The 18,569-nt window shown below is 37.4% G+C and overlaps 1 protein-coding gene across 3 annotated transcripts in view; it reads right to left on the bottom strand.

Annotated features, from left to right (window-relative positions):
* LOC129708685 (mitogen-activated protein kinase 14) overlaps positions 1-18,569 on the bottom strand; it is a 50,383-nt gene that overhangs the window by 13,205 nt on the left and 18,609 nt on the right. The window contains exons 3-9 of one of the 3 annotated variants that reach the window (XM_055654607.1): positions 17,292-17,350; positions 14,022-14,133; positions 11,301-11,330; positions 10,424-10,471; positions 6,827-6,941; positions 4,938-5,009; positions 94-173 (exon numbers count right to left, since the gene is read on the bottom strand). In XM_055654607.1, coding sequence (XP_055510582.1) covers positions 94-173; positions 4,938-5,009; positions 6,827-6,941; positions 10,424-10,471; positions 11,301-11,330; positions 14,022-14,133; positions 17,292-17,350 — 516 coding nt within the window. The remainder of the gene's footprint in view (positions 1-93; positions 174-4,937; positions 5,010-6,826; positions 6,942-10,423; positions 10,472-11,300; positions 11,331-14,021; positions 14,134-17,291; positions 17,351-18,569) is intronic. The other 2 variants (XM_055654609.1, XM_055654608.1) reach the window with 2 other exon arrangements.

Here is an 18,569-nt window from a genome sequence, read left to right as displayed (position 1 = left end):
GCTTGGTGATTTTATTTGAAGCACTGCAAGAAATCATTTACCAGGAGTGGTCAATAACCACCAGCAGAAAGTACAGGCAATACATCAACTCACAGAATCAGATGATATTTTCATCAAAAGTTCTGGCCCTGGAGTTCCGACGAGCTGCATTATTAGCTTCAACTGATCAATATCTAACATTGTAACATAAAGGAAAACATAGGGGACAGGTTATAACAAAAACGGCCCATGTACTTTAGAGTTGTAACGATAATGGAGTTTAAAGGCATCATCAGCCAATGTCCTGCTCATCATAGGTGACATTTGCTTGCTCAAGGTTTGTCAATTTTTGAAGGTTTGGATTTTCTTAAATTGTATTGGCAGGAGCACAATTCAATTACGAGTAGAATTTAGTCTTATCTGGAGTAGCTACTTAATTAAAAACAATATTAGTTATTAACATATTAGAGGAGTAAGTTCAATTAACACCAGTTGGCATTATCTACTAATCAGATCAGATCATGATTTTGGATCCGCCCTTTATTTTTTTGTCAAGTTTCACATGCATACAGTTTAACAATGAAGTTATTTCAAAGTATGCATTGAAGATTTCCGATCTGATTAATGACGACAGAAGTATCCCTCTCCGAGTATAGAATTTCCAGGTTCTTCCAATGCTTTAAATTATTTGTAGAAGTTTGGCTTTAAACTTATCAACCAATATTTTTGCCTTATTTATCCATATTGATTAGAAGCGACAGCCAATGTGGGTAACCCGTACAAATGTTTGCAGGATTTGAAAGACCGTTTCATCGTAGAATTATTTTCATATCACCGATACAACTCTAAACTAGAGGCAAAATAAAAATATCCTGTTCAGACACACTTTACTCCAGTCTCATATTTCTCTCCATCTTCCTACCTTCTGGGGACCTTTATGTTCTTGAAACAACCACAAACTGGATATCAGAGAAATGTAAAATCTTACTACTGGAAAGTAAACTAACACAGAACTAGATATTATTAATATTTGCCTTTTGGGAAATCCATTCCAGTGATAAGGTTGAAATTATTAAGTATTACACTCCAGGTGTCTCAAATGAGATTAAACATGGTTTAAGGCACACTTCACTTTACCTTGAAATTTATAACTGAATGAAATCGTCAAAAATAAATCCTTAAGGTTTGCACTCCAAATATTATATTTACATTATGTAATATTGTATATTTACTACATTTATTTGAAGTAATCTCCATGATCAGTAAATAGATCTGTTTACTGTACATTTCCTTTGAATATTTGAAACAAAAAACATTATATTGGCTTATATTCTGCAGCATCAGAAAAGGAATTGAAAGTGAATTAGTGAAGCAGCAAGGTCACAATATTAATCAATGTATCAAGAATTCAAGCCAGATTTTTACTAAACAGAAGCAGAGTGCAAGTAGTAGATTATCAAAAAGTGTCCCATAAAAAAGTTAAGAGGATCTGTGAGGCATAATTTTAAATCCCATTTGATTTAACAAGAAAATTAAAAATTTGATCATTGTTATTAGTATTATTTTATGAACTACAGAATTAATTGTTTCTGCCATTAAATGTTAGAATCACACTAAAATAGGTTTAAGGTGCTCATTTGGGTTAGCATACAGTTCCATTCAGCATGATTAGCTTACATAACTTGCACTATTGTCCACTCTTTGGTAGTTTTTAACATGCCTTCTTTTCAATCTTTAGTGCCTGACCATTGCCATTTAATTTCCATGTATGTGTACCTATTTACAATATCGGCTTGATGAAGAGCAAGAACCCCAACCAACACACCTCTCCAACCAGACATCAGCATTACTGGATCTATTGCCCTTGCTGAGAAAAGTTCTGTGTTCAGACTGAAAACTGAACTTGGAAATAAATCACTTCAATACATGCTCTGCAACATCTTTGCAGTCAACTAAATTAATATAATTCTAACCCTTAATATCTTAAAAGTGAGCTAATTTATTGAACTATCAAAAAAAATGATAATTATTGGTGAATTTAATTATGACATTTAATGTTAGACTATCATACCCTGCCTAATTTTTGCTTCATAAAACTTTAAACCTGAATTCAGCCCTTTAATACTACTTTCAACATGCAAGTTCGATTATAATTGCATTCAAAGGTAACCTGCTGTTAATTTTCTTGGTGTATAAGCATTAAGAGTTCTACCTAGTAGTTGAAATGTTTGTCTGTGCAGGATTAGGTTAGTAAAGACAAAACACAAAGCATGAGTGGGAACAGATGAAATTATGGGCTCATGCAAAGTATAAATAACCACTGAGTTATAATACAAGGCCACTTTCCTTTAACAGTTCTGTGACTTGCACAGGTGAAGCAGCAATTGCAAACTTTCTTCTGAGCAAAATAAAGATTAAATCAAGAATGAATGTGCATTGAGAAAATAATTACATGCAAAACATTCCAAAGCAGCAAAGCATGGATTCATGCATAAAGTGTTAACAAACATTTAAATAAAAAAAATTAAAGTTCATCTGAAAAGTATTTCAATACAATTCCAGCACACAAAAATATAGCAGTTTGATAAAAGGAAATTCAAACATTTGAATAATTGTTATCAGAATAATGTAAACATCATTTAATCGATAGGCAATTTATAGAATCATTCAATAATCAAGATAAATATGATTAAATGCAAATATGTAATTACCACACCATCACAACAAGAAAATGAGAAAAAGTACCCCATATACTATGAACAACTTGCCCACTTAAAAAAATCTCGCAAACTGATCAGTTTTCTAGGCAAATACTAAATATTATAATTGTGTAAAGAAATTCAAATATAAAATGTCAAAAGCTGAAAAGCTCAGAGGCATTTAGAGTTAAGAAAGCATGAAAGAGTTTTCATTAGCAAACAATGCCCACAGAAACGTATTTTTCCAATAGAAATCTGAACTGAAGTCACTTGTTTATTATTGCACTGGAAAGTGTACAAGACCTGTAATTTAATCCAATGGAGTAGACAGAATGCAGTTACAAGAAGGCAGAACCAAGACAAAGGATGATCTTAGAAATGGAATTTCATTTTCTTTGAAACAATTTTAGGTATCATGACTGAACACAGATTAGTTTCATTTGGCAAACAGCTCTATTATTGAATTTGTTGAATCTGGTCAGTCTGGATTTGAAAAAATCTTGTACAACATGGAAGTAAAAAACTTCCATCTGAAACAAATTGTATTGATACATATACATTAAAAGAAGTATATTTTTTTAGGAACAGATCAACTATAATTAATTACCATTATTTGTAAAGTAATCACATGGGTTAACCATTTAACAACCCTTATTGAAAGGACCATAAGGACCAAAGTAAAATTAAAATAATTTCAAATATTTTTAATGTACTTTGAGGTAGAACTGCTTAAAACACGATAAAATAACTTTTTCGATAATGTGCATGCCAAAATTAACTATTTTTGCACATTTTTAAACTACCAAATTGAGCACAAGTTTTAAAAAACGTTTCCTTTTTCCATCAACCTTCGCTCAAAACATAAATATTTGGCATTAGCACAAATTGACAAAAGGTTTTACAAAAAGCAATGGAGTAGCCAATATTCAGGAAAGCATTATTAGCTTTCTTGTTTTGATAGTAGTCGACTATAAGGGTAATATATTTGCAAAAAAGTAACTTAATACCATTCTTAACAAAAATTCCTGTTTAGAAAGGTATTGCAAACCAATTTTCAAACAAAAAAGTGAAGATTTATCACCATATTTTATTTTATTTTTTTAAACTGTTCGCCAATAGAAGCCAAAATGTTTTCAAAATTGTCAAATGAGCGTGATATTTTGTGATTAAGAACACTGCTTCAGAAATTACAGGTGGAAAAAGGAACAGAGAAGAGTCAAATGAATTTGAAAACAAGGCAGAGGATACTATTTTACATTTCCTGTTGATGATCAGCCTTTTAACAACTGGCAAGAATCAGACATGATATACATAATATCATATCATTTCCGGTAAGAATGTGCCGATTCAGGACTTCCAAGCCACGGAGTGTATTCGACCGTCTCGACGTCGGAGTTGCAATCATCCCGACGAAAGGGCCTGTACATCCGGCCGTCCGTAGCGGCGACTTCGGAGGGGTTATGGCCCCGACCACGGGTGAACAAGGAGGACTGGCTGAACTTTGTTGCCTTCCACCACAGTGAAGAATGCTGTGGTGGATGTTTGTGTTCAATTTTATTGTGTATTGTGTGTTATTTTTAATGTGTATCGCTGCTGGCAAATTCATTTCACTGCACCTTTGGGTGTATGTGACCAATAAAATTGACTTTGAATTGAGTTCTAGATTAGATGGAATTTGAGTGCAACTAGCCAGATGGGTCTCCAACAAGATTTCTACCTTTTCCAATAGTATTTTCCATGTTGGAGCAGGTCAACATTAGTCTTGTACACATGAAACGGCATTTATAGAATTCGTTTCAGCAGAGTAATTACCAAAAGGTTAACAATGATGCAACTTAGTTCCCAAAACATCCCTTTTAAAATAAATATTGCACCTGAAACTCACTTCATGGGGATGATATGAAATATTTTGAAATGAGAACATTTGTTTTAAAATCAAGATTCAAACTCGGATGCAGAGGAATATGAAAACAAATTTCTGTTTGCTACAATTAACTTTGATCACAATGGTAAAATAAAATATTTAAATCACATTTGAAAATAGTTCAATTATTAAATGCAACATTGACAAGATATTGACAATTTAATGGGCAGATATTCAATAAAACACTTTTACTGAGGGAATAACATACATTTACTAGATGGCCTGATGGGCCAAATGGCTTAATTCTGCTCCTGATCTTATGAAAACAAAGCATAAATCTTTGTCCTGCCCATACACAAAAATATCAAGCGTATTTTTAAATAAAACAAGGATACGGTCAGTGCCTGGAAATAGAGTCTTCCCTGTCAGTAGCTCCGCCATAATGCACCCAACGGACCAAATATCAACTGGAGATAGAGAGAAGACATTCAGTATTTGGGTCCATGGAAGACCATATTAAAAGGACACAACACATTTTACCATACTTCACATTTTAATCTACCTCCTTCAACAGTGGGGGGGGGGGGGGGGGGGGGGGGGGGGGGGGGGGGGGGGGGGAAAAAAGGTTATTAAACTGGTTAGTTGAAGTTAATGCAAAGAATTAGTACCTGCTAACCCACCCTCACCCTACTTATGCTCCTTGGAGCCCACACTGTTCCCCTTTGCCTGATCCATAGCCCATCCACGAGTCCTCACTTTTAAAACCTCTACCATATTAGATTCCATGTACAACAAATGCAACTTGAAACCAAGCTTAATGGTTCTTATATAGAAATATTTTATACGGAAACATTCTTTATGTTGTGTAATATAACCTCACCAACAATACTACAGACACATCTGTGGAGTCATTTAAGTTCCTTGGAACCATTATCTCCAGGGACCTTAAATGGGATGCCACAATCAATTCAGTCAAAAAGGTCCAATAGAGGATGTACTTCCTGCGGCAGCTGAGAAATCACAATCTGCCACAGGCAATGATGGTCCAGTTTTATACTGCCATCATAGAGTCTGTCCCCACCTTCTCCATCATGGTCTGGTTTGGCTCAGCCACCAAGCATAACATCTGGAGGCTGCAGCGCATCATACGATCAGCCGAGAAGGTTGTTGGCTGCAACCTTCCCCCCCATTGACGAACTGTACACTGCAAGGGCCAGGAAGAGAGTGCGTAAGATAATCTTTGATCCCTCTCACCCTGGCCACAAATTCTTTGAAGCACTTCCCTCTGGAAGGCGACTCCGGACTATTAAAGCCACCACAGCCAGACATAAGAACAGCTTTTTTCCACGAGCAGTGGTTGTACTCAACGGTCTGTAACCTCCTTGTGCTCTGGTATTTTATTTAATTCTTCACGTTTACATTATATAATGTTTCATTTTTAAAATTGTCTACTGTATATCGTGTTGTTACTTGCAAGCAAAGCACAAGGCAAATTCCTTGTATGTATACATACTTGGCTAATAAAATTTATTCAATTCAATTAATATTCTAAATTTGTATTTCCTTTACATTGAAAACTGTAAAGTTCTGTCACTGGTGCAGATTCTGAACTGTGCCAGGCTTGTCTAATGCCAATCAGTCTGACAACTTAAATTAATTTGATAATGTTTTATTTTAATTGGCACAGTAAAAAAGTGGTTACAGGCTTTAGGCAATAGTGGAAAAATTATCAAAGGAACTAAAATAAGTGTCAGCAGTCAACAAAATTCATCAAAAAACCTGTCGCAAAAATCAGTCATTGAAAAAATTAAACAGATTTTCAGTGTTTAAAAATACACTTAACATCTTACAATGCAGGTCCATGTGGTTGAAACCAGCATGTATTGATTGACCAAATTGTGAACCCTTTTTTGAAAAATACAAGGTTACTGCTCCAAAGAGTTATGTCGAACACACTGGAGAAAACCGCAGTTACAGACTTGTTAAAACATGACTTGGTTGGTTTGGCAACCAAATACTTCTACAAAAATAAAGACTAATCTTACAAGTAGTCAGAAGCCTCTTGCCAGCAGTTTCAATAATTAACACAAATAGTAAGTGTTTTTTTGTCTGGGATAAAGAGGCAATGCAGTTTCACATAAACGAGAAGTGGGAGATGGATAATTCAAAGTCCTCCTCTCCCCTTGTGAGAAAGAGGTAAAATCCTGTCCATTATTTCAGTTTATTAGAAACGACACAAAATGAAATATAGAAACCAATTGGTAAGAAGACTGATGTAACATACCAGTTTGATTGTAATGCATCCAATTTAGCATGATCTCTGGTGCTCTATACCACCTTGTGGCTACATATCCAGTCATTTCATCATCTGTATGACGAGCCAATCCAAAGTCCAAAATCTACAATGATAAAATGAATATATTTTATAAGAATTTTAAAGAACCAAAAATAAAGGAATTTTTTTATTGAATTGCAGAAGGCCAAGGAGGGGGGGAAAAAAAATCACAAAGAAGCAACTCTGGAAATCAAAATACTTCAAAGACGCATAGGTTTGGAGGTTAATTGGCTTGGTTATAAATGTAAAATTGGCTCTAGTGTGTAGGATAGTGTTAGTGTACGGGGATCGCAGGTCGCTGCGAACTCGGTGGGCTGAAGGACCTGTTTCCGCGCTGTATCTCTAAACTAAAAACTAAAACTAAATTGTGTATACAGACTCATGTCATTTCATAGCAAAAGTTTAAAAAATCTTAGCATTTGAAAGTAATCAACTGAAGTCAAAAATCAATGTAAATGAGATCAGAAAATAACTTCGGAAAATTGATCGAACTATAAGGCCATAAGGGATAGGAGTAGAATTAAGCCATTTGGTCCATCAAGTCTACTCTACCATTCAATCGTGGCTGATCTATCTCTCCCTCCTAACCCTATTCTCCTGCCTTCTCTCCACAATCTTTGGCACCTGCACTACTCAAGAATCTATCTCTGAATTTAAAATATTCACTTGGCATCCACAACTTTCTGTGGCAAACAATTCCGCAGATTCACCTCCGACTAAAGAATGTGTCCTCATCTCCCTCCTACAAGAACGTCCTTTAATTCTGAGGCTATGACTAGTCTTAGACTTTCCCATTAGTGGAAACATCCTCTCCACATCCACTCTATCCAAGCCTTTCACTATTCTGTATGTTTTAATGAGGTCCCCCCTCATACTTCTAAACTCCAGTGAGCACAGGCCCAGTGCGACAAATGCTCATCATAAGTTAACATACTCACTCCTGGGATCATTCTTGGAAGAGGAGGTTTCCTTCCTCAGATATGGTGACCAAAATTGCTCACAATATTCCAAATGTGGCGTTACCAACGCCTTACAGAGACTCAACATTACATCCCTGTTTTTGTATACTAGCTCTCTTGAAATAAATGCTAGCATTGAGTTAGCATTGAACTATGTTTTTTTATTAGAGAGCACCATATGTAAAAAGAATTGATCTAACACAAAATGAATAAAATAATTTTGTTTAAAATAAATATTTCATCATCTACCGATGCTTTTGCTGGAAAAACATTTAGTTTCTTACAACAAGCACTATCCCCCTTTCAATGAGTTAGTTTAACATGTGCTGGAAAATTGGAGAAATTGGGCTCACACCCAAATTGCCAGGAATAGGAGTCATATAATTGGCATACTCATTAAGAGTACAGAAAGCCTTTAACTCTCGAAAAAGCAGATTGAAATGTGTTTAAAGTTTTCATTCAAAAGATCAAGGAAGGGGGTAGAGGACATTCAGAAAATCTGATTTGTCATACTTCATACTAATGTTATTGGACCTTTGGTGAGTCATGAGATTGCAATCTTAGAAATTGATCTGTATTGCGATTTTCAGTAAGGCAGAAGCCATGTCATTTGCATTTGTGTCCAGTAAGGATAAACTGTATTAATTTATCTTTTTTTTTCCGCACCGCTAATTCTGTAAGAACTAATTTTATTCCTCATCTCAGTTTTAGGTAGTAATTTGATACATCCACAATGGGAAATTTGTGTTATACTGCCTGGGGATGGAGAGCAGTTATCATACATAGCTACTAAACCAATTTGGCTAGTTCCTGCTTGGCGACCGACTTATACAGAATCTACCAATTTGATGCAGACCAATAAATTAGTAAAAAGCTTAAACATTTTTTTTAATGCCAATTCAAGAAAGAAAGGAGAAAAGCTAGGTAAATATAGGCTAGCCAGTCCAGTGCCAGTTATAGGAAAACAGAAAAATACTGAAGGGCAAGACTAATCTACAGTTGGAAAGGCAGCAATGGATCAGAGGTAGTATTTGCTGGGAAATTTTGTCTGATTAATTTCATAGAGTTCTCTTGAGAAAAATAAATAAACCCATTGACAAGGGCAGACTTATACATAATGTAGACCTTTCACAAGACCCTACAAGTGGAAAATATGTCCAAAACATTAAAACCCACATGATCAAGTCGTTAACAAGTTGGTGAAGGATTGTGGAGGGCTGCTTCTGTGACCCTAATTTACAAGATTATTACAAGATAATGAGGCTGGTAGTGTTAGGCAAGTTCTCAGTATACAATCCAAATAATTATTTTAAAATATTTTTTTTCTAATGACATTGTAGTTAGTTGAAAGGTTGGGATATTCCGGAAGATGGAGGAAGAGTGGAAAGGATAAAATAAAAAATGACGTATAATGCAGTAAGTTATTACAACCAAATCACTAATATGGTAGCCGATTGGGAAAGGGGGAGATGCAGCGAGACCTGGGTGTCATGGTACACCAGTCATTGAAGGTAGGCATGTGGTGCAGCATGCAGTAAAGAAAGCGAATGGTATGTTAGCTTTCATTGCAAAAGGATTTGAGTATAGGAGCAGGGAGGTTCTACTGCAGTTGTACAGGGTCTTGGTGAGACCACACCTGGAGTATTGCGTACAGTTTTGGTCTCCAAATCTGAGGAAGGACATTATTGCCATAGAGGGAGTGCAGAGACGGTTTACCAGACTGATTCCTGGGATGTCAGGACTGTCTTATGAAGAAAGACTGGATAGACTTGGTTTATACTCTCTAGAATTTAGGAGATTGAGAGGGGATCTTATAGAAACTTACAAAATTCTTAAGGGGTTGGACAGGCTAGATGCAGGAAGATTGTTCCCGATGTTAGGGAAGTCCAGGACAAGGGGTCACAGCTTAAGGATAAGGGGGAAATCCTTTAAAACCGAGATGAGAAGAACTTTTTTCACACAGAGAGTGGTGAATCTCTGGAACTCTCTGCCACAGAGGGTAGTTGAGGCCAGTTCATTGGCTATATTTAAGAGGGAGTTAGATGTGGCCCTTGGGGCTAAGGGGGTATGGAGAGAAGACAGGTATGGGATACTGAGTTGGATGATCAGCCATGATCATATTGAATGGCGGTGCAGGCTCGAAGGGCCGAATGGCCTACTCCTGCACCTAATTTCTATGTTTCTATGTTTCTATGATGATTTATTGCAAAGGTTTTAACATTACTACGAAGTTTTGCAGCAGCATTCGTTGTGGGAGAAGCGTCTTGCAGCACATGCTGATCAAAACAATTTATTCCAAAAATGATTCTTCTGGAGTGAAATCCACTAAAAAATGTAAGAAAGATTCCAAGCAATCAAAGAGTTTTTCTTTAATCAACATTTAATTTCAGTTCTCATGTAATTACATCTCCAATTATCCATTTGGAAACAACAAAGAAATCTCTGCATTATGGTAAAGGGAATCAAAATAACTTAATTCCATTTCTCAAGTAATCTTATATCCAATTATCCATTTAGAAACAGATATAGACATTCTCTACTTTATGGTTCCAATAATTGAAATACGTTAAATATTGTAGTTCCTTACCTTCAGCTCACAATCTTCATTCACTGCAAGATTGCTGGGTTTTAAATCCTATCAGACAAAACAAATTTCAAATAATCTATTATTCAGCTACATTGTAGTTTGCTCAAAATATTCAGAATTCATGCATTGAACATGCAGTTTGAGAAAGATTACTTAAAGCTTTCCAGACATCTCCATTGGGGGAAAAAAAAGCACTCCAAACTGAATACACAGAAAATGGGCTTCAACTGATGAATGACAAACTGGCCTAATAGTGGGATAATGTCCTGTTTGTAATTACGACACTATGCAAGCTTTGGATATCTTAGAAATGGCAATGAATATCAACCTCAAGGACAGAACGTAGTCTGGCAATTTTTCTGGTTTAGTTCGTCAGTAAGGAGATGGAAAACTGAAGACTCCCACCCCCCCCTCTCCTCCACCCAGCAAGTTTGGTTCATAGATGTTAATGTAGACTACAACAATTCGGTTAATAGTGGCTATTCAAACAACTTCTCAGTATGCCTTGTCTGATTTACATTTATAATTACAATTGGCATTTATTTTGTTTAATCAAAAGGCTAATTGGCGATGAATCTTCCCTCGTCAACTTTCCATAGAAGCATAACAACAAAATTCACAAGAACGAGTTTGCATTGTTAGATGAAATGATAACTATCAATCCCTTGAACTTCTTTGGTATAACTGATATTTATTAGATCTTAAATTTAAGCAAACGTTTTATACTGGAAATTTCAGCGCCTTAAACACTGTAAATGCCAGCGTACCAAGTCTATTGAACTCCCAAATTTTATGCACTAAGGATTCTATTTTCATAATATTTCCAAAGGGTATGCAGTAAACACAAATCTATACATTCAAAATACAAACTACTTACTCTGTGTATGATTCCTGCAGAATGAATATACTGTAAAGAAGCAAAATTAGGTATTGTTTAAGTTTTAAAATCAAACTATATTTTACACATCAAATACTAAAACAAGATATTATTTATAATGAAGACGTAATAATAATTTTAAAGGCAGCAAGCAACCATTTGCTTTCACTTCTCTTCTCAAAGGGACTAGTGTTAGTTAATTGGAGATGTGAAAGCCATGCAACTGAAAATTTTAAACCAAGTTGATTCATACTCGGGATGTGGATGAAACTGGCAGGGTCAACATTTACACTAACACTCATGCCCAAATGACAGTGAGAAGGTGCTTTCTAGATAGAATTTATGGTGAATGTACTATCATGATGATGAAAAGGGAGGGTTTGAAGATTTTGATCCAGAATAGTGATGAGGGCTGAGACAAGAAACTGCAGATAATGGAATATTGAGCAAAAGATGAAGAATGTGAACATTTAGGGTGGCTATCAATGAAATGAACTGCTTGCGCCGTTTCTAATGTCATTGCAAATACTATTGTCCTTGCACATGAACAATATTCCATCATACTCAAACTTTGTAGACAGGATTAAAAACCATTGAGAAAGTTGGGAGAAAAGTTACTTGCTGCAAAATCAGTGGGAGATCCAGGTTAATAATGTCAATGAATGTCAAGATCTGACAGAGACTTTTTGTCTGTATTAAGTGGCAAGTAACATACATATCACATAAGCCCCAAAGCAGGAATATTGTTTTAGTTGGCTCATAACCATATTAGAGATCATAACCACTCTTTTTAGGAATTATTTTGCTATATTGTTCAACAACAGTGTTTGCAATCTACTAATTAAATGATTGTGCCAGATACAAAAAAAATAGTCAAACCAAAACTGGAAAATTGGACTGAAAACTGAGTGTTCAATTTAACCAGACAGCATAGACACACTAGGGATAAATGTCCCCTTTTACAGTAACAGATCCTGGGTTATACTGTTTACCATCAACTTACTTCAGTTTTTTTCAATCAAACAGCAGAAGGTGTGCCCAAAAAGGGCCTGTCCCACTTGGAGATTTTTTCGGCTAATGCCGGCATCATTGACTGACGTATCAGGGTCGCCGAAAGATTTTGAACATTTCAAAAACCAGCGGCGACAAAAAAAAGTTGTGACACTAGGGGAAACACCGCACATCAATACGTCGTCATGCCGTGTCACCGACCGTATCATTCCGCAACTTCTTCGGTGACCTGATACGTCAGTCAATTATGCCGGCAGTCACCGAAAAAATCGACAAGTGGGACAGGCCCTTAAAGATGATTTGCATGTTTATGGTTAGTGCAGATGGTGGGGTCAAATTGACAAAAGGCACGAATACCACACCATCCACCGTATGATGCATTTTATCAGGATGCATCACATCATTGTTTGGGAACAGCTTCATCCAAGGCCACAAGAAATTGCAGAGAATTTTGGATGTAGACCAGACCATCTCTCAAACCAACCTCCAAAAAGGGTCTCGACCTGAAACGTCAACCATTCCTACTCTCCAGAGATGCTGTCTGTCCCGCTGAGTTACTCCAGCTTTTTGCGTCTATCTTCCCTTTCATCTACTCCATTTACACCTCACGGTGCCTTGTAATCCAGCATAATCAATGTCGATGCCAGCATAATCAAGGACGTATCTTCCCTCTGGTCACCCTCCGCTCCTCTCTCCCATTGGACAAATTTATAGAAGTATGAAAATGCACACCACCAGATTCAGTGCCAGTTTTTTCCCCAGGCGTTATCAGGCAATTGAACCATTCTTAAAAGTAAGCATGCAGGTACAGCAGACAATGAAGAAAGCTAATAGCATGTTGGCTTTCATAATGAGGGGAGTTGAGTATAGGAGCAAATAGGTCCTTCTGCAATTGTACAGGGCCCTGGTGAGACTACACCTGGATATTGTGTGCAGCTTTGGTCTCCTAATTTGAGGAAGGACATTCTTGCTATTGAGGGAGTGCAGCGTAGGTTCAAGAGGTCCCAGGATGGCGGGACTGTCATATGATGAAAGAATTGAGCGGCTGGGTTTGTATTCACTGGAATTTAGAAGGATGAGAGGGGATCTTATAGAAACATGTAAAATAAGGAATTGGGCACGCTAGTTGCAGGAAACTTGTTTCTGATGTTGGGGGAGTCCAGAACCAGGAACCACAGTTTAAGAATAAGGGGTAGACCATTTAGAACTGAGATGAGGAAAAACTTTTTCGCAGAGAGTAGTGAATTTGTGAAATTCTCTGCCACAGAAGGCAGTGGAGGCCGAATCACTGGACGCATTCAAAAGAGAGTTAGAGCTCTTAGGGCTAACAGAATCAAGGGATATGGGGAGAAGGCAGGAACATGGTACTAATTGTGAATGCTAGTCATGATCACTTTGAATGGCGGTGCTGGCACAAAGGACCAAATGGCCAAATACTGCACCTATTGTCTATGTATCTATGCATGTATCCTACCAACAACTAGAGAGCAGTCTTGTACTATCTCTCATTGGAGCCCATTGGACTATCTTTGATCAGACTTTACCAAATATTAAATGTTATTCATGTTGTTCCCTTCCCTGTGCATTGTGGATGGCCCGATTGTAATCACGCATGATCTTTCCGCTGACTGGTTAGCACGCAACATAAGCTTTTCGCTGTACCTCGGTACATGTGACAATAAGCTAAACTCATTGTGGAGATGAACTCACCTTAAGGCCCCGTAGTATCTGATATATTAGAAACTGTACATGGTCATCTGTGAGTTTCTGACATTTAACAATATTGTTTAGATCTGCTCCCATTAGATGTGTTACCAAATACCTGTGAACAAAACATTGAAGTCAAAGTACAACAATAAAAAAAGATTTCAAGCTATAATCTACAATACAAAGAAAAACCCACTCTGGCAATTAAGCATTCAAAGGATATATGAGCTTAAATATATTTAAACAGACCTTATTTTCATCCGTATTTTTTCTCTATTTCAAGAATAATTTATTTCAAAAGCTAAAAACACTTTGTAACACTTAGAATTAAATCTAAGAACTGATTGGAATGGGTGGAAATCCTTCCTTTGACCACTGAAATCATATATTTAGCCCACAGTGGCAGGTCACAAAATCTGCCCATCTCAAATCTCATGGGGTTTATGTTTATGTTTAGGCTAGCTACTGTTGGCATATTATATTATTTTGTCAGGATATATCTTGCGGTATTATTTTGGACACTTGAGGGCAGCCATTAGATGCACAGATGGGAGGGGCAGACCAGGCACAGGGAGGGAGAGCATCCAGTTCTCATCAGACCAGGGAGAACAGCTAGCTACAACTTGTGTGCAGAAAAGGAAAACCTGGTATGTTCATCTCTTTGTCTGTGCAACTACTTCAATAAAGAACCACTGGAAATAACAACTGGAAAATCTGTTCTATTTGGTGGCGTAAGAACACTCCTACTTACCCGTGTAGTAATGGCAACGGAAAGTTGGACACTGGAAGAGGCGGACATTTCCATTATATTTAAGTGAGAGCTAGGTCTATGAGTGAAACTGGAGCTGGCGAATCATTCAAACGGAACAAGGATTGTTTTATTTCACAAGAGTGACGCTGCCTTTCCCGATCAACTGGACAAGATCGCCACCTGCGCTAATCTAACGGAGATTGGAATCCTCGAAAGCCAAAGCACAGGGAGAGTGAGTACGTACAGCATTAAGTTTTATTGGACAAGCTATATTTGATAAGCTGTATTGGAAAACAGCTACTAAAATGGAGAATTGAGAATTGAGCTTGAGAATCAGAACGATATCAGTTGTTTGAAATACTGGCATAAGGCTTTTACGTCAACGAGTCTTAAAGAGATAGTGAACTGTGGTCAAAGCTAAAGCTCAGTCACAAGATGCTGGCTTGAAGGTCCGAATAGCCTACTCCTGCACCTATTGTCTATTGATAGACTTTTTCAAGGAGAAGGGAGTCTGCTTTGGATGTTTGAAGATAGGAACACGAGCAAAGACTGCAAGAGTCGTTTGACTTGTGATGTGTGCAACCAAAATCATCCTGAAATACTGCACATTGAACAAAAGAACAAAGAGAAGCCAGAGCGTACAGAACAGAATGAGACTCCAATTGTGAGTAATGCTGTTCCCTCGTCTCATATGTGTAGGCATATTGGGGCAGATGACGAAACCTGCATCTTCTCCATTGTATCAGTACAGGTAAAGAGCCACAAGGGGGACACAGTGTTGCAAACATACACATTTTTGGATCATGGAAGTTCATCTACCTTTTGCACACAGAGCTTGATGAGAAGGCTGAACATTACAGGACAAAAGACCAATATTATCTTGCATACCATGAACCCAACGAAGCCTGTGATCATATCTCAGGTTTGGAAAGATCTAGTCTGGACAAAGACGATTTAATACAACTATCTGAGGTGTTCACACATAAGACCATGCCTGTTTCCCAGCTAAACATTCCCAGACAGGAAGACCTGATACAATGGCCTTACTTGAAGGATATCAAGATTCCTGAAATAGACTCTGGCATTGACCTACTTATTAGGACAAATGCTTCAAAGGTATTGGAACCTTGGGAGCTGGTCAACAGCCAAGGCGATGGACCGTACGCCGTGAGGGCCCTACCGGGATGGGTCATCTATGATCCCTTGAGAAGAGACAACGAAAGCAGGGATGAAAATGGCTGCCCTGCTGCTGCTGTCAATCGAAAATCCATTGTAAACCTAGAGGCTACTGGTCTCGCAGTTCAATCACGACTTCAGTGAAAGAACCCGCGAGGAAACAGAACAAATGTCCAGGGAAGATGTAAAGTTCTTGGATATTATGAATCACTCAGCAAAGATGATAGATGGACACTATTGTCTAGACTTATCTTTCAAACAAGAAAGCGTCAGCATGCCAAATAATCGTTGCATTGCAGACCAGCTCATCCAGAGCCTGAAACGCAGGTTTGGCAAGAATAAGAAATTTCTCTTTCCTCACAGAAATAATTGACAATGGTTATGCTGAAATGGTACCAGTGGACCAGCTGAATCAAAGCGATGGAAAACTCTGATACATCCCTCACCATGGGGTGTGTCACTCAAGGAAAGGAACCTTGATGTTGTTTAACTGTGGAGCAGTCTTCAAAGGAACATCACTTAACTGCCATATGCTGCAGGGTCCAGACCTTTCAGGTCGAGACCCTTCTTCAGACAGACTCTCAGTGGGCTTTGCTCGTCGTCAAAAGCCTTCTGGAACATTTGACCAACTTACACGCCACCATTACATGGTTCAGTCCCTACTTCCGCTATGGGCCCGGCCAATTGTCTCTAAGATTGTCAATGCTGGTGTTTCTGAGGTTTATAAAAGTGAACCTGGGTCTGTAAACTCCAGGTCAAATTCCCCCACTTCACTTTTCATTACACTTCAGATGTGTGATTTTTTTTTGCCACAGAAACAAGGCTTCATGGCTCATAATCTGAACAAATGTTTTGACGGCTTGAACAACAATTTTAATAAGCTTCAGTTATGTTACCTTTCTCCTGATGGATCACTCTGCTTTACAATGCTTACACATTCAAAAATCAATTTATCATCACTTGATTCTAATGCGATCAAACCACCATTTTATTGGGATGCAATCAATTGTAATTCTGAAATCAATTATGTTAAGAGTGAACAGAATTCTGCTGCAAGAGTACTATGGTGGTTTTTAGTTATAAGAATGGCGTATACAATTCTCCCTCAAAATAAAATCAGAAGGAAAATTTAGTAATGTTTTCCATTATTTCATATTATTCATTTGTTAGATGATTACTCAGAGCTAATTCCACACAGGAAATGGCTTCTATTTACAGTTCTGGTAACTCTTAAATAATGGATATTAATCTTTTGTCAATTGATGGAACAGGAAGAGGATGACGTAAAAGCATTCACAATGTATAAAGCCATGCAAAAGGACAAATTTATAAAGTTGCATAATTACACATCTGTAAACTCTTCCAAAGTCATAGCTGGTGTGAACACATCCAACAGGCCGATCACCTATATATAAAAAAAATTAAAACTAGGTCAAGGGACTAAACCCGAGATGTTTCAATCAGGAAGATTGATCCAAATTTAAGACCAAGGTAATGAACAATTTCTGTGCACAGACAATTTTTTGAATATCTGACCATGGAAAATTGTAAATGCTCAATCACGGATTATATGCAAGACATGGATTCGCTGGCATTATTTGCAAGGAGGGGTTGGACAAACTTGGATTGCTTTCTCTGGAGCATCAGAGTTTGAAGGGAGAACCATTAGAAGTATATAAAATTCTGAGGCATAGATGGTATAGTGAGAACCTTTCATCAATAGTGGAAATGCCAAATACCAGAGGGTATAGCTTTAAAGTGAGCTGGGCAAAGTGAAAAGGAGATGAGCAGGGCAAGATTGTGCTTTGGATAGAGTGGCGAGTGACTGGAATGCGCGGCCTGGAATGGTGGCGGAAGCAGATACAAAAGGGGCATACACGAGGCAATAGATAGATATACAGATATGAAGAAGGGAGGGATAATGAACAGGTGCACGCAGAGGACATAATTTTAACTTGGCATCATGTTCAGCACAAACATTGTGGGATGAAAGGCCTGCTCCTGTGCTGTATGGTTCTATGTTGTGTGGACTTTTAGGTATCATTGGTTTACAGATTATCAGATAAATCAATTTCAGGCACACCATTACCGAAAAGTGGGAACTATGGAGGACAGGTAGGGATGAAAGGATGCCACAGTAAAGGAGCGGAGAAAGGGAGTTAATGGATGGGAGTACGATTTGTAAAGCAAACATTAAGATTTAAGGTGACTGATAAGAATTAGGAGGCTTTTATAAATGCAGAAACTTGCAATGATCAGCAATGCACTGAATGGGTTGAAAATAATATTCCATTGCAAATATAAAAAGGGAAGTTGATGTGCATGCAGGAAATAACCACTGTTCTCTGGGGAAAGAGTACATCAGTGGGATTAATTGAAGAGCTCATTGAAAGAGTACAACGATCAAAATTACATGATTCTATAAATATTTGATTAAGTTAACCACCTGTACTATGGAAATCGGTGCCACCATAACATTTTGCCAATCAAGTTAGTTTGGGTAGATGGTGGTGGTCAAGGAAGAAGATTCAGATACAAACATGTAACAGTCACAATATTAAAAAATTAGCAGTTCGCAATTATGTAGCAACTAAATTAAACCCAATGATCTGTATTAAGTTAAT

Source organism: Leucoraja erinacea, chromosome 24 (genome assembly GCF_028641065.1).
Source record: "Leucoraja erinacea ecotype New England chromosome 24, Leri_hhj_1, whole genome shotgun sequence".
Classification (NCBI taxonomy): Eukaryota; Metazoa; Chordata; class Chondrichthyes; order Rajiformes; family Rajidae; genus Leucoraja; species Leucoraja erinaceus.
This window is presented reverse-complemented; position numbering and strand designations above follow the sequence as displayed.